Raw genomic sequence first — 15352 nt, forward strand, 5'->3', positions numbered from 1 at the left:
CCAGGCCCAAGTCATTCTTGTGGCTCCGGACTGGGCTCCAAGAGTATGGTATCCCGAGCTATTTAGCGTGGCTATCAATCCCCCGATCCAACTGCCTCTGCAGGATGATCTTCTGTTGCAGCAGCGGGGGACGGTCCTCCACCCGAACCTGTCCAGCCTCCACCTCCTTGCATGGAGATTGAGCGGAAGCAGTTGGCGTCATTTGACCTGCCTCCTGAAGTGTGTGATCTAATCTTGGCAGCCAGGCGTCCCTCCACTAAAACAGTATACGCCTGCAGGTGGAATACATTTGTGGCATGGTGCACAGGGATGTATGACATTACAACGCATGCTTTTACCACGCATGCCTTTACAACGCGGTATTTACAACGCATGCCTTTACAACGCATAGGGCTTTGGGGTGCTTGATAGTGAATAGTTTAATTTACTATTCCAACTCCAGTCCCCGTGGATAGTAGGGAAGGTGTTGGATAGTAAATGAAATCTATTCCCTATCCTAGAGCGCCCCCAGCGCAATGCGTTGTAATGGTTTGCGTTGTAAAAGTTGCGTCGTAAAGGCACTGCGTGGTAAAATTTGCGTTGTAAAGGATGTTTCCCGGTGCACAGCAAAGGCTGTGGATCCCCTTACTGCCCCTTTTTCAGAGGTCCTTCTATTTCTCCTTTCTTTGGCCCAGCAGGACTCTGCTCTGGGCACTTTTAAGGGCTATCTCTCTGCCATTTCAGCCTTTTTACGGTTTTCAGATCAGCCTTCCCTTTTCAAGTATCCTGTTGTAAATAGGTTCTTAAAAGGCATTACTCATCTTTTCCCTCCTGTTCCTATCATAATGCCTCAGTGGGACTTTAACCTGGTTCTGACATATCAGATGTTTGCTCCCTTTGAGCCACTTCATAACTGTCCTCTTCGTCTTCTTACTTTAAAGACCGCTTTCCTGGTGGCTACCAACTCTGCAAGAAGAGTGAGTAAGCTCCTGGCCTTTTCTTCTAAACCTCCTTTTCTCTCTGTCCATCCGGACAAAGTTGTTCTAAGGACTCGTCCATCTTTTCTGCCAAAGGTTGTCACTGCGTTTCACATCGGGCAGTCCATCACTTTGACTACCTTCTTTCCGCCTCCACATCCCCCAAAAGAGGAAGAGAGGATCCACCTTCTGGACCCAAAACATGCGCTCTCATTCTACCTCAACCGCACACAACAATTCCGGGTGGATGACCAGCTCTTTGTTGGCTACATGGGCGCCAAGAAAGGCCGGGCCGTGCACAAGCGGACCATCTCTCGGTGGGTCATTCTGTGCATTAGGGCTTGTTATTCTTTGGCTAAAAAGGAGCCTACGGTGGGGCTATGTGCCCATTCTACCAGGGCGACGGCAGCCACTACTGCTTTGGGACGGGGTGTTCCCTTGCATGACATCTGCAAGGCAGCTTCGTGTGCCTCGCTGCACATGTTTACCAAACATTACTGCCTGGACAGCCAAGTCCGGAGAGACGGCTTCTTTGACCGTTCTGTTCTCCAGGACTTCCTGGTGTGATCTTGGTTCGCAGACCCACCAAGTTGGTTGGTATTGCTGGGGTATCTATTCTTAGGTAAGGAATCTATCACTACGTGTTTCTTTCAGATGCACAATTTACTTACCTTCTGTAATAATATATCTGTAAGAAACATTAGTAGTGATTGATTCCTTACCACCCCACCCATCCTCCCCGTTCTGAGAACTGATTTCAAGGGTTAAGGTCATCCCTTTCAGGGCCTTAGTTTTGTGGTGCCAGTGGTCAGTTTCTTGCATGGCTCTTCGTTCCTGGCACGGAAAGTCGTGTACAGAACTGACATCAGGGCGCGTCTAAGTAGCTCCAGTGACGCCATCTCAGAGACAACGAGGCCAACGACAAACGCGGAGCTGCTCGATGATGCCTACCGAAGCGCAGGGGTACTGCAGATGAAAGCTTTAAGTATCCAGACTGACGCCTGGGGGTAATTCTGAGGTAAGGAATCTATCACTACTAATGTTTCTTACAGATATATTGTTACCAAAGGTAAGTAACTTGTGCATTTGAGGCGTTTTTCAGTATTAACTTTGCAGCCCTCACACCATCTGATGATGAGGAGTAATGGTAGCAGTAGCTTCACTCTCCAGTCATTTTTTTCAAATTCATTAAAGGACGTTTATAAATAAATTTTTTCTCTTTCACCTGTTCCCAGATATGAACAGTGACAATATTGTCCCATATTTACTCACTTGATTTCTTTAGTGACATTTGAAGATTTTCCACTGTGTCTTAGTACTCAAGAAGCACAATGTTTCTAGCTCCTGGTATAACACTGACTTGTTTGTTCTTGAGGGTGTTAGGTGCCCCACATAAATATCACCAGGTTCTACGCTACACTGTAACTTCACCTGCCCTAGGTAAGTGCCCCTAGTCCTGATGGTTACCCCTAGACTATTATGGCGGGTGCAAAACATTTTCAACTCAACTCAAGAGGATTAATAAGACATTGGGAGCCAAATTACATACCTCACCCTGCCATAAAAATGTTGTTTGGACTTTTTAGTTTATGCTGTCTAGTGGCAAAAGCAAAAGGCACACTAATGATGGATGGAATACAGAATAACTCAAACATTCACCCCCAGTCAAGAGATCTATTGTTCTTTCGCTCACCATGCCACCCAGTTTAGGCCCAGCCATATGCAAATCAGTCTTGACCCTGGTCCTCGTGGGAACAGTACAGCCCGAACTGCCAAGCCAGGTCCTCCCTGAACCAGAAACAACCATCCTGGGACCGGTTTTCGGGTAACACCCTTCATCAGCCAGGCTAGCTAGAATTCAGTGGCAAACTGAGCAAGGGACCCACATCTGGGCATACCCTGCCAACTTAGGGAGAACAAATCTAACACAAGGAGATGATGGACGGAGCACTTAAACGTTTCAGATAGTCACCCCCAGTCACAGATCTGGGTCAAATCCATCATCATTCTTTAGCTCACTTCGCCACCTCAGTTCAGACCCAGCTACATGCAAATCAGTCTTGACCCTGTGCCTCATGGGAACAGTCCAGCCTGAACTGCCAAGCCAGGTCTTCCCTAAACCAGAAACAAGAATCCTGGGACCAGTTTCAGGGTAGCACCCTTCATCAGCCAGGCAATCTTGAATCCAGTGGCACAGTGATCCCGGGTTCCACATCATGGCATACCCTCCGCACTTAGGGCAAGAAAGCAAATGAAGAGACACAAACGATGGACGGAATATGTAAAAAATCAAATATTCATCTCCAGGCGAGAGCTGGGTTAAATCCATTGTTCTTTTGCTCAGCCTGCCACCCTAGGTTGCGAAAGACATGTTGTGGGCTCATCAATAACATTTTGTGGCTTGCTGCCCACCCATTGCTTATCATTGGTTGGCTTTCCTGTCAATGTCATTTGGCCGCTCCTTATTTGATGACTCTCCCCTCAACCGAACAAGTGTTGCTATTGCTCGCCTTTATATTTCTACCCTGTGCTCCATATTGCCGTCTTTTGTCAGTGCTCTCTCCCTATTGTTGCTTCTCCCCAGCCTGCCGCTATGTTTTTACAATCCTCTCCTCCCCAACTCACCTGCACAACCCACTCGTTCATTTTTTAAAGCACTTTTGAAATCCATTTTAAAACAGCGGTTTTGCGCTCATTTTTAAACATTTATTGATCCATATTGGGTTGGTTAAAACAATTTATTTTTCTAGACATGCGGTGCATGCATGTTAAGTGCATATGCATGCCTACAAAATGAAGCATCAGCTCCGTCATGCTGTCTTTTGTTTGGGGACATGCTGCACTGCAGAAGCAATACTATTTATCATGGTTAAAGTACATACACAAAGCTAATAGGTCTCATAGGCGAGACTTTTGACTTTGTCAATATTTGTTTACAGCAGGTGTACTTTGCAAACCATGAGATCGAATTGCTGAAATATAGCTTTAGTTTTTCCCGTTGTATTTTATTGTTTTATTGAGTAGTAGCAGCATCGATTGCAATGAACACTAATTAAAGTTAACAAGCATTGTATGAATAGGAATCTATTACTTTTAGATGCATTTCTATTTTATCTGTTTTGTCAATTATCAGATGTACTGTGCTGCACTGTAGGAGGATGGCTTAATATATGGGGAACACTTATCGAAGCGGTGCACCTTGCTCTAATTCAGGCACCTCTTATGGAGATTTTAATGGTCTGTTATAACCATAGAAAGCTGCAGTGTAGATTAGATGAAAAGAAGCTATACAGTGTTTTGCAAAAATAAGTCTATTTATTTGAACACAATATCACTATTACATTGGTACATCTCCTACCCGGAGATATTAACACAATACATAAGAATACTTCATATGCAGTCAGGTAAGTTGCAGAAAATAGAGTGGTCTCCAGGGGGAGACCAAACCATTTATTAAGAAAGTGAAATGCGACCTGCAAAGGAGAATGGGACTTGAACCAGAAGTCCCAGAGAAGCTGGGGGCACAAGGAACTACCCAAGGTAAGTACCTAGGAACCCCACGGAGGCTGTGTGCATTGTGGAAAAACAGCTTCATGCCCAATGGAAGTCAATGGAGAAGTTGCAGTTGCACTTTTGAAGAAGGACCCTTCCCAGAGGACAAAGAGGAAATCCTGTGGAAGACACAAGGTTGGAAAGCCACTCCGCCCTTGGATGCCCTGGGACCTAGGGTAGCCAGGTGCATAGGAGTGAGGTGACATCGGAACCTGCTGTAGGCAACAATGAAAGACTTCTTAGACAATGCTTCTGAAGAAGTTCAAGAAGGAGTCCGGTGGAATCCAAGGGTGAATTCTGGAAATGAACAACCTGCAAGCAGTGGGGACAGAGTATATGCCACTTATAGGTGACCAGGAGGCACGGAGACCCAATGCCCACCAATGTCAGGAGGTTCTGAAGCGTTGATGGTGACTTTGTAGCTCCAGCTGCTAGGAGCAGGCAACACTGAGGAAGACCAGAAGCCATACATGAGCTGTCCCACCTCGGATGTCAGTGACTAGGGTGTTGGTTTCTTGTGGGAACACCAACAAGCCTTGGTAGCAGGAACTAGCATGAAAGATGAAAAAGAAGCAATGTTGGAACCAGCAAGGTCCAATGGACTAACCAACTGCAGGAGAACCAAAGCAGGCCCTGAGCTAGCAGGGTAGGCCACTGGAGCAGAAGAACACCCTCAGGAGGACCCACAGGCTGAAGGCACAGGAGTCACAATAGGACCTCAAGTAGCTCACCAAAGATGAAGGCCAACAGAGCAGAGGATGCAGTGATAATGCCAATCTTGGAGGGAAGAGATGCTGGAGGTTCTTGTAGCCCGGAGATCTCTGGAGTGCAGAGCCAACAAGCCTTGGCAATGACAAGTCAACACTGTGCACAAGGGTTTGGTCCCAGCGGTTCCGACGAGGGATACTGGCCTCAAAATCGCAGAGAGGACAGGTCAGGCCTCAAGGGAGTTGCAGAACCACTACTTGTGTTGCTGAGCTTTGAGAAGTCCATAGGACGACCGGAGCAGCAAACTGATCAGCTTTGTTGCTGGTGCCTGCAGATGCAGGGGAGTGACTCCTTCACTCCAAGGGAGATTTTTTGAGGTATCATTGATGCTCACAGGTCTGTTGAGGAACCTGGAAGAGGCACAGACACAGAGGGGAGGACACTCCCATGCCCTTTGTCCATTTTCACGCAAGAGCGGGAGCCAAGGTTTCCTGAACTGGTTTAAACTGGAGTATGCAAGAAGGCCACCAAATGTGCCTTTCAAAGCAGTTTGGTGGTGCTGGAAGGCACACCCACCCCAGCCCAATACACTTAGGGCCTAATTACAAGTTTGCGGTCCTCGGACCGCCAGACTCATGGTGGGGCAGCGGTTGCGGTCTTCTGAACCCCACATTACGATCTTGGCCGTCTTGCCGCGCTGGTGCCGAACACTCCACCAGGGATCTTACGTTCCCTGGCAGTGGCTCGGCGGTCAAGAGGCATCAATATGCTTGGCGGGACTGCAGCGGTCCTGCCAAGCATATTATGACTTTCCTCACTGCCACTGATTTCGTGGAGGTCCTTCCTCCATGAAAACAGTTGTGATGAGGAAAGAAAAGAGGCACTACAGTGCCCTCTTGTGCCTCACTCCATGTGGTTGCACACAGGAGGGCACAACATGTGCCCTCTTGTGTGCATGCACCTCAGTTCCAGCACAACATGGACTTCACAGTCCATGCTGTGCTGGAACTTCCTTTGACATTATCATTGCGGTGCTTATTTTACAGGTACCGCCGTGGGGACGCAAAAGATTCACCTGCCAATGACTAAAGAAGTCATTATACATTGGCGGTCTGCACGCGGGTTTGGCAGTGTTGCGGCATGGCGGTCCCGCCACACCACCAAACTCGTAATCATACCCGACGTCCTGTCTTTGAGGTGGTCACACCTCCCTCCACAGGAAGCCTATTGTTCTACCTTAACCTGCTTGAGCTCAGCTCAGCAGTAGGAGGGCAGAATTGTGTCTGTGATAGGCAGCAGCACTAGATTGCTTGGAGATCCTGAAAAACTGTGACTAGGAGTACAGGGGGGTTCCCTATGGAGCACTCAAGTACATGGGATCATACTTCCAAAACTGGAATCAGTGTTTGGGTATGAGTCCAACATGTTTGATATCAAACATGACCGGTTTCCGCACAGCCACTATATAGTTAATTCATATTGGCTGATGTCCACTATATGTATTAAAATAGCTGACCGCACTTAGAAATCGTGAAGAATCAACTCTGGGGTTTGTAGGGGTGCCCTGCTGATACACCCTGCCCTCAGGAATGAAGAGCCTGCCATAGGGGTGACTTATAGGTTTTAGTTGTAGTGACCTCAGATAAAAGGAAACATATCTGTTGCGAGAGGTGCAAACACCAACTCACATAGGCTGCACTGGCTGGCTTGTAGTCACAATTTAAGTGGACTCCCATGGGTGGCACAATACATGCTGCAGTCCATGGGGGAGACCCCTGGTGTACCTATGCCCTGGGTACCTTAGTATCATATACTAAGGACTTACAAGGGCGCACAATTAGCCAATTGTGAAAGTACCAAATTACTTACCAATGTCTATTTAGGGGAGAAATCACAGTGGCTGCGGGCCTGACTAGCAGGATCCAGGTCGAAAACATCCTGACACCAAGCAAAAAGTAGGGGTTACCATGAAAGCAGATCCTACTTCCCTACATGCACTAATGAAAGATATGAAATCTTTGTGATTTTTACAATTATTTATTTCAGTTTTTCTTTTATTATTTTAGGTTGATGAATTTTCTACGACAAAAGAAAACTCTCTTTCAACCAAAAAGTAAGTATTTTATGAATGTCATGTCTCTATTCCCTAGCTCAAACCCTGACTTTACAGTTGTAGCATAATGGAATTATACATGGGTAGTAGGTTGTAGACGTGTGAAAGGGGCTCTGAGTGATGTCAAATAGACAGCGAGAATGAAGCTTAAGTTGTCTATGGTGTTGCTCAGAATACTAATGTGAAAAACATCTCATATTTGACTTCTCTCGTTTTGGATTTTCATAGTCATAATCCTTAAAAAAATAAAATAAAAGTATTACAATTTTCAGAGATAATACAACCAAGCAAGTATTGAGGTGCAAGTGGCCCACTAAAATCCAGGACCGGCTGCATCATTGTGACAAATATAAGACATTCTCTTTCATCGAACACAAAAAACAAATTATAAAGGAGCAGCAAACAAAAAGCTGTCTAGTACTAATCACAGCACAACAATATCCCAGTATTCAATCATAACATCATTACTGTTCCACATATTTGGACATTTCTCTTAGTGGTTATTTGTTCTAGAGTCGTTCAGTCTACGCTTATATTCCGATCTTGTGAATAGTTATATTTCTACCCATGTGCAAGTGTACCCATTTCAGTTGCTGTCAATGGAATGAGCTTGCAAATAATATTTAGGTGGTTGCCAGTGTGTTCCGCCCCCGGGTGTGGAAGCTAGGGCCACTGCCATGGCCACTGGTAGGCAGGTTAAAGGAAAAACCAACACTACGGAGACCACCCTCCATTCCAGCAAGGGGTAAGGAGAGAGGAAAGGCGAAGAAAGTACCTACCTCTAAAGTCAAAATTACACCCTTCCTCAAGACGTACTGTAAGGTACTATCTACTCCTAATGCAAGTGGATACAATAAAGGGAATTTGGTTACAATAGGTATGCAGTCTCCAGCCCCAGCTCTATCTAAAGCACCGAGTAAAAACGCAGGAAAGATGGTTGAAACAACTCCTGAAACAAGTGAGCCAGCAGAATCAACAGAAACGATTGATATGAATAAAACAGCAAAAATCGCAAAAACAACGGAAGCTACAGTGGAGCAGTGCTCGGATATTCATCGTTCTCTTGGGACCTCGAATAGATATGCAATCTTGGAGATTCAAGAGGCTCAAGAGGGCGAGTCGGGTGCCTCCTCCATGCCCAAAAAGGCAGATGTTATACCTGTAACGCTCCCTGTCGTAGTTCCCTCTGGCCCTGGGATCGGGTCATTGGCAGAAATCTTGGTGGCCCTAAAAGAGGACATGGGGAAAAGATTTTCAGTTTCAGAATCCAATAAAGCCTCAATTAAAGCCTCCTGTGAGGTACTAGCCCAGAAGCTAGAAGAAGTTTCCCAGTGAACAGAGGTTCTTGAATCCGAAATACCCAAAATCAAGGAAACATTACACTTATTTTCAATAGAACTGGAAAATTAGCTCTTCAAAATAGGGACCTGCAAGATGATGTAGAGTGTCTTGAAAACAACGCGAGAAAAAACTATTTGAGATGGCTAATTAGAAGTGGAAGGAAAGGATATTAAGAGCTTTGTGATATTGCTCCTAAATGATATTATATTGAAAAGCTCTCCGGAGTTAAATCTGGTCCATGATATCCATCGGGTCCATCACAATCCATTCAGGAGGAACACTGCAAAACAGAAACCGAGGAAAATCTTAATAAACTTCCTTACATACACCCTTAAAGAAAAGTTCTCATTCTTGGCTCGGAGAGAGGGTACGATTAAAAGCAATTCCTCCATTAACCCTTTCACGTTCACATTCACATTTCACATATAACGGCAACAAAACAATGGGAATTGGGTAAAAGAATGGCAGTCCTTAAGTCATTGGGGGCTATGACACAACTGAAATTTCCGGCATCTCTCCGTATTATGTGGAATAACCATATGCATAATCTACGTAAAATTGAGGAGGTAGATGCCCTTATCAACAAAATAAGGAATGGGAGCTGGGTGTGAGTTGAGGGGGGGGGGGGTCAGTTAAGATAAAGATGGGAATTCAGGGAGGGGTCTGGCTTAATACACAAAATGTTCTAATACCATGCTCAGGGGACTGAGATCATAAGGGCCAATGCCCAGAGTAGGGGGGTTCCCCAGGAGGGCGTGGGGTTGAGGGGTCTTGTGGGCAGGGTGGGAGGAGAAAGGGGGGAGCACGGGTGGGGATGCAGTGGGAGAAAAACAAAAAAGTCCTCATTTCCAATTATATTTTTAAAATTAACTCACAATTAAAGTGTCTGTGTAAAGTCCTGTCATCAGGAGGACCTAGTAGCCCGAATGAGCAGTGATATAAAATTTGTCTCGTGGAACGTCAATGGATTGAGATGTCCACGTAGACAAAGCTTGGTCATGAAATATCTTGAACAATCATCTGCCCAAATCTGTCTTCTACAAGAAACCAATCTGAGTCCTCCCGAAAGTCGAGTCATTTTTGCTAAATATCATTGGGTAGAATACTTTTGTTCCTCTGAACAGGCAGCGCATAATAAAGGGGTGGCTATTCTAATTAAATCAGGAGCTAGAGGAAACATCAAATCAACATCAACCGATCAGACAGGGAGATGGATCATCGCGCAGTTAGAGATCATAGGGATTGAGTTAACTGTAGTGTCATACTATGATCCTAACACTGATGACCCAACTCATATCTGTAAAATGCAGTATAAACTAATGGAAGCCACTTCTCCTCTAATAATTGGTGGCGATTTCAACGTTCTTTTTGACCCTTACGGGACAGATCAAATCATAGTCACTACGTTGGAGCCCACGCATTCGTCGGGTAATGACTAACATCATTCACGACTTAGGGCTTGCTGATGTGTGGAGGGCTAAGAGGGGCGATAAACATGGTTTTACTCATTTTAGCAGGAAGCTTGGTCACTCATCTAGAATTGACTATGTCCTGGTCGACAGGATGATGTTTAATATTCTTCTTGATATCTCTATTCTACCTAGCATCCTATCAGGCCATGCCCCCATGTCTTTCATCTATCTTGGGAAGGGACATAGTCTTAGGCCTAGATGGACAGTGAAAAGGGCTATGTTGTCCAATGAGGATATAGTCAGGGCAATTAAATCTTCTACCCTCGAGTATTTCTCTATTAACATAGGATCAACATCTTTAGACAATGTTTGGCACGCCTTTAAAGCCCATATGCATGGTCAGTTCACAGTCTGATCTGCTCTAAAAACAGGGAGGAGGCCCAAGAACTCCAGAATTTGGAAGGAGAAATTGCCAAATTAGAAGAGGAAAAGATAAGATATTCTCAGTATCACCCCGAAAGATTGACTCAAGTTCTTAGTGACTTAGATCGTCAGGAATATAGAGTAAAATTAGATCTTAAAGTGAAGGCTCAGTGGGCAGCACATAATATGAAAAACATTGAATATGGCGAAAAGGCGTGCACCCTCCTAGCCTGGAAGGCAAGAACTGACCGAGTCAAAAATAATATCAGTGAATTAATAATATATGAGAGTGGGGTGACCTCGGGTAAATTAGAGGATATGCAAACTTGCCTCCTCTCCCTGTTTTCCAAACTGTATAGAGAGGAGATTTCACCTAGCATGACTAATATTCAAAAGTGGTTACGGCTGAAAGATCTACCTGAATTAACTGAAGGTAGCCGAGATTGTCTTGACGCTCCCATAACAGAGAGTGAGATAAGAATGCACATCAATAAGATCAAGAGGAATAAAGCAGCAGGAAGGGATGCTCTTCCTGGCCAGGTGTATAAACTCCGCCAGGATGAGCTTGTCCCGAGACTATGCAAACTGTTTAATTTTATTCATAGTAGGGAAGGCAAGGTCCCTAAGATATGGAAGGAGGCTACAATCGTACTTATTTTGAAGCCAGGGAAAGACCCACTTAAAGCAGAGTCGTTTAGACCAGTCTCCCTGCCGAATGCTGACTATAAGATCTTGGCGGGGAGATTGGTCAAGGTGGCTCCGAGTCTGATAATTCTGACTAGAAGGGCTTTATCCCGGGGAGATATATTCAAGAGCAGACGCTCCAACTAATTGGTACTATCGATCTGGCGGTGGCTCGGTCGAGACCCTTGGCTGTTGCAGCTTTTGATGAGGCCAAGGCTTTTGATCGAGTCTGCTGGGTCTTCCTCTGGGAAGTATTGAGAGTAATGGGCTTCGGACCCAAATTTATTCAGACCCTGATCAGTTGCTACCAGGGAGACTCAGCGGTAGTTCTGTTAAACGGAATGTTAACGGCAAGCTTCACTATATCTAGGGGAACAAGGCAGGGTTGTCCTATCTCGCCCTTGCTGTTCAATCTGTACATAGAGCCCCTCGGTCAAGCATTAAGACTAGATGAACTAATTACTCCCTTCAGCTTTTATTATTTATTATTATTAGGTAATCTTATAAAGCGCGCAGCTGCCCCAGCAAAGGGGCGTCCCGGCGCTGGCAGCAATGAGCAGAAGCAGCGACACAATTAACAGGGGAATAGAAAAGTTTTAATGGCTTTACGAAAGGGGAACAAATCATTCAGATGGCGGATCTGGGCAGGAAGGGAGTTCCATAGCCTCGCGGCCATAAGGCAGAAGGACCTCCCCCCGGCTCTAGCACGTTTCACACGGGGGACCACAGCCAACAGCTGCTTCGCCGAACGAAGCTGGCGGTTGGGAATGTAAGGGGTCAACAATTTCGATAGAATCTCAGGGGCGGAGAATTAAAAAAATTTAAACGCTAGGCAAAGTGCTTTAAATTCGATCCTTTTCTGCACTGGCAGCCAATGGAGTCGCCTGATGGCACCCGAAGTGGAGCAGAATCTAGGGAGCCTAAGCAGGACCCGTGCCGCAGCGTTCTTGACTCTCTGTAAGCGATGCACGTCCTCCTTATTAGCCCCTAACAGAAGAGAGTTTGCATAATCTATGCGTGACAAGATAGTGGCCTGAACTATCAGCTGGCGCGTGCAGAATAAAAAAAAACCAAGATAGGCCTAAGGCCACGTAGGAGACCAAAACAGGTGCCAGCCACCTTTTTAGTTTAATCCTGAAACCCCCAGGTGAAGTCAAGCCAAATCCCCAGATTCTTTACCACTGACTTCGGGGTAGGCGCAGAACCCATAGAAGACGGCCACCACTGCGAGCTCCAAAGATCCTTGTTTCTACCCACCAACAACACTTCAGATTTACTAGCATTAAGTTGTAAGCAGTTATTGGTCATCAACTCAGAAATCGCCTCAGGCCCAGTCCGGAACTGCACGGGGCCACAGACCCCGCCATCCGACAGGGCTACTACCAGTTGGGTGTCGTCGGCATATGACACCAAGGTCAGGCCGACTTCACGCACTATTCTCGCCAGGGGCTGGACATAAATGTTGAACAAGCAGGGGCTCAAGGCCGAGCCCTGAGGAACCCCCTGTTTGCTTTGATGGACCTGAGAGAGAAAGGGGGGCGATGTGACCTGAAACACCCTGTCAGCAAGAAAGGAGCAAAACCAGTCCAAGGCCCGGCCCACTACCCCCGCCTCCTCCAGGCGGCGCAGTAAGATCTGATGGGAGACGGTATCAAACGCGGCGCTGAGATCGAGCAAGATCAGCGTCGCTGTTTGCCCCTCATCCAGAATGGACCGCAGATGTTTGCACACAGCCAGGAGTGCGGTCTCAGTACTATGTCCCGGGCGAAGGCCCGTTTGGGAGGAATCCAAAATGCTATTGCTTTTTAGGAAGCATGCAAGGGTGTTGTTAACGTGGGCCTCTGCCACTTTAGCGGCCCAGGGCAGAAGAGATATCGGCCTGAAGTTTTCAGGTTTATTGGGGTCAAGGGAGGGTATTTTCAGCAGGGGGACCACCCTGGCTAGTTTCCAAGCCTGTGGTACCACCGCCGAAGTAAAAGAGGAGTTAATAACTTGACAAAGAGGATCGCGAAGGACCGGGAAGCAGTCTCTAATGAGATCTGGCCGCATAGTATCTAAAGGAGATCCTGATTTGACCCTACCACTTAGAACACAAAGCTCATCCTCAGTGATGGTAGGAATGGCCGATAAGGTGTTAATAGGTAAAGGAACCGGGCGGTTTTCTGGTCCGTAGGACAGCTGGGAAAGGATTTATAGATGTTTTCCACTTTCAGGATAAAGAATTTGGCCAGAGCTTCACACTGCTCTCCAGACGTAAAAGTATGGACAGGTGGATTTTACCTATTTTTAAAATCGTTCAAGATCTTAAAAATACATTTAATGGGGTTTTTACTAGTCTTGATTTCATCTGTAAGGTAAGCAGCCCGTGCCAAGTGAATCGCTCGATGATAGGTCTTAATCCCATCCAGGTACCTTTTTTTTGCCTCTGGGTCGTAGTTCTTTCTCCAGACCCGCTCAAGTTTTTTACAGGCGCTACGCACGGTAGCCAGGGAATCGTTATACCAGGGATTAGATCTAGTGCAGCGACCCACAGACTGCTTCACCGAGATGAGGGAATCCAAAGCACATGTGAGCCATTCACAAAATGATTTATAGGCCTGGTCAGGATCCCTGCTTAGTGTTGAAGGACAAGCCTCTAAAGCGGCGAGGAGCTCCTCCAGCCTAAGCTTATGCCAGCAACGTCTAAGCGTAGATTTAAGATTAACTCTAGGGAGTAATGTAGGGAGCTGTAGGGAAAGAGACACTAAATAGTGATCTGACCAACACATTGATCTAGGTGCCCTAGCTGTAAGCCCCGGGATGTTAGAAAAGACCGAATCCAACAGGTGACCGGCCGAGTGGGTCGCCCCCACCACCAGTTGTCTTAACTGGCAGGCAGTGAAATCCGCAAGTAGGCTACCAATTTCAGAGTCGGCGGGGAGATCAAAATGCAGATTGAGATCTCCGAGGAGGATAATATTAGCCGAAGTCAAGGCTAGAGAGCTAGCAGCCTCGATGATAGCGGACTTAAAATCTGCGGCGGGACCCGGAGGGCGATACACTAGGAGACCAGTGAGGGCGAAATGCGCGGTAAGAGGGACAACGAAACGCGCACATTCACACCCCACTACAGGCTCTCTGACCAGGGAACAAGGGAACTTAGACTTAAAGATCATAGCTAACCCCCCTCCCCTCGTTGCCCTGTTCACGGTCAAAATACTATATTCAGGAGGCAAAGTTAATCCAGGCTCAACCACCGTGTCCTCAGTCAACCAGGACTCAGTAATAAAAAGCACATCAGGAGCCTCATCTTCAACAAGATCATAGATATCCATATAATGTTTCACCATGGAGCGGGCATTGAGTAGGAGAAATTTTAAGCTTCCACCAATATAGCAGTAAATTAGCTTTAAGTGCAGATGATCTGCTATTATATACCAACAATCCGGTGGAGGTAATACCAAGGGCAGAAGCCCTTTTGGAGGAATTCGGTTCGTATTCTGGATATCTTCCTAACTCCACCAAAACAGAGGTGATGTGCTGGAACATCAATAATTGGGAAGGCAGATTAAAGCAGACAATTTAGGTATCTGGGAATTAGTATAGTTAACCACTTAAATGATATACCCCTGATTAATCTCAAAAGGGTGGCTAAAGAGGTGGACCATCTCTTCACTAGATGGAAAAACCTTCCACTGACCATTTATGGTAAGGTCAATCTAGTTAAGATGGTCATTTTACCTAAGTTAATATACCTTTTAATGCTATTCCCCTAAATGTCCCTAGTAAGGAGATTAGTAAAATCCAAAGCACAATTGGTAGCTTTATCTAGTCCAATAAGAGTGCAAGACTTTCATGGAAGAACCTGAGACATAAGTTGTTGAAAGGGGGTCTCGGTCTTCCGGATATTGCCTGTTACTCTTTAGCGTTTCAATTTAAAAATATACGGATGCTGCTGACAACACCTGAGGAAACGAACTGGAGGAAGATATTGAGGGAAATGGCAATAGTGGAGGGTGGGGGCGAAGGGTTTTTATATAAATTTGGGGCACCAAGGTTTTTCAAAAAAGTTTGCCTGAAAGTTTTAAGAGCAGCCCTGAATGTGTGGTACAGGGTCAGACGCAGATGGGGAATTGGGTACTATTCTGAGTTTGCCCCTATTTGGGACTCCCCTGGGACGCCAG

General features: G+C 46.0%; 1 protein-coding gene across 4 annotated transcripts in view; it reads left to right on the top strand.

The window, feature by feature from the left end:
- SYCP2 (synaptonemal complex protein 2) overlaps positions 1–15352 on the top strand; it is a 2783385-nt gene that overhangs the window by 1602921 nt on the left and 1165112 nt on the right. For all 4 annotated transcript variants that reach the window (XM_078651823.1, XM_078651822.1, XM_078651824.1 and 1 more), the window contains one exon: positions 7283–7329. In XM_078651823.1, the coding sequence (XP_078507949.1) occupies positions 7283–7329 (47 nt within the window). The remainder of the gene's footprint in view (positions 1–7282; positions 7330–15352) is intronic.

The sequence above is a fragment of the Lissotriton helveticus genome, chromosome 7 (genome assembly GCF_964261635.1).
Source record: "Lissotriton helveticus chromosome 7, aLisHel1.1, whole genome shotgun sequence".
Classification (NCBI taxonomy): Eukaryota; Metazoa; Chordata; class Amphibia; order Caudata; family Salamandridae; genus Lissotriton; species Lissotriton helveticus.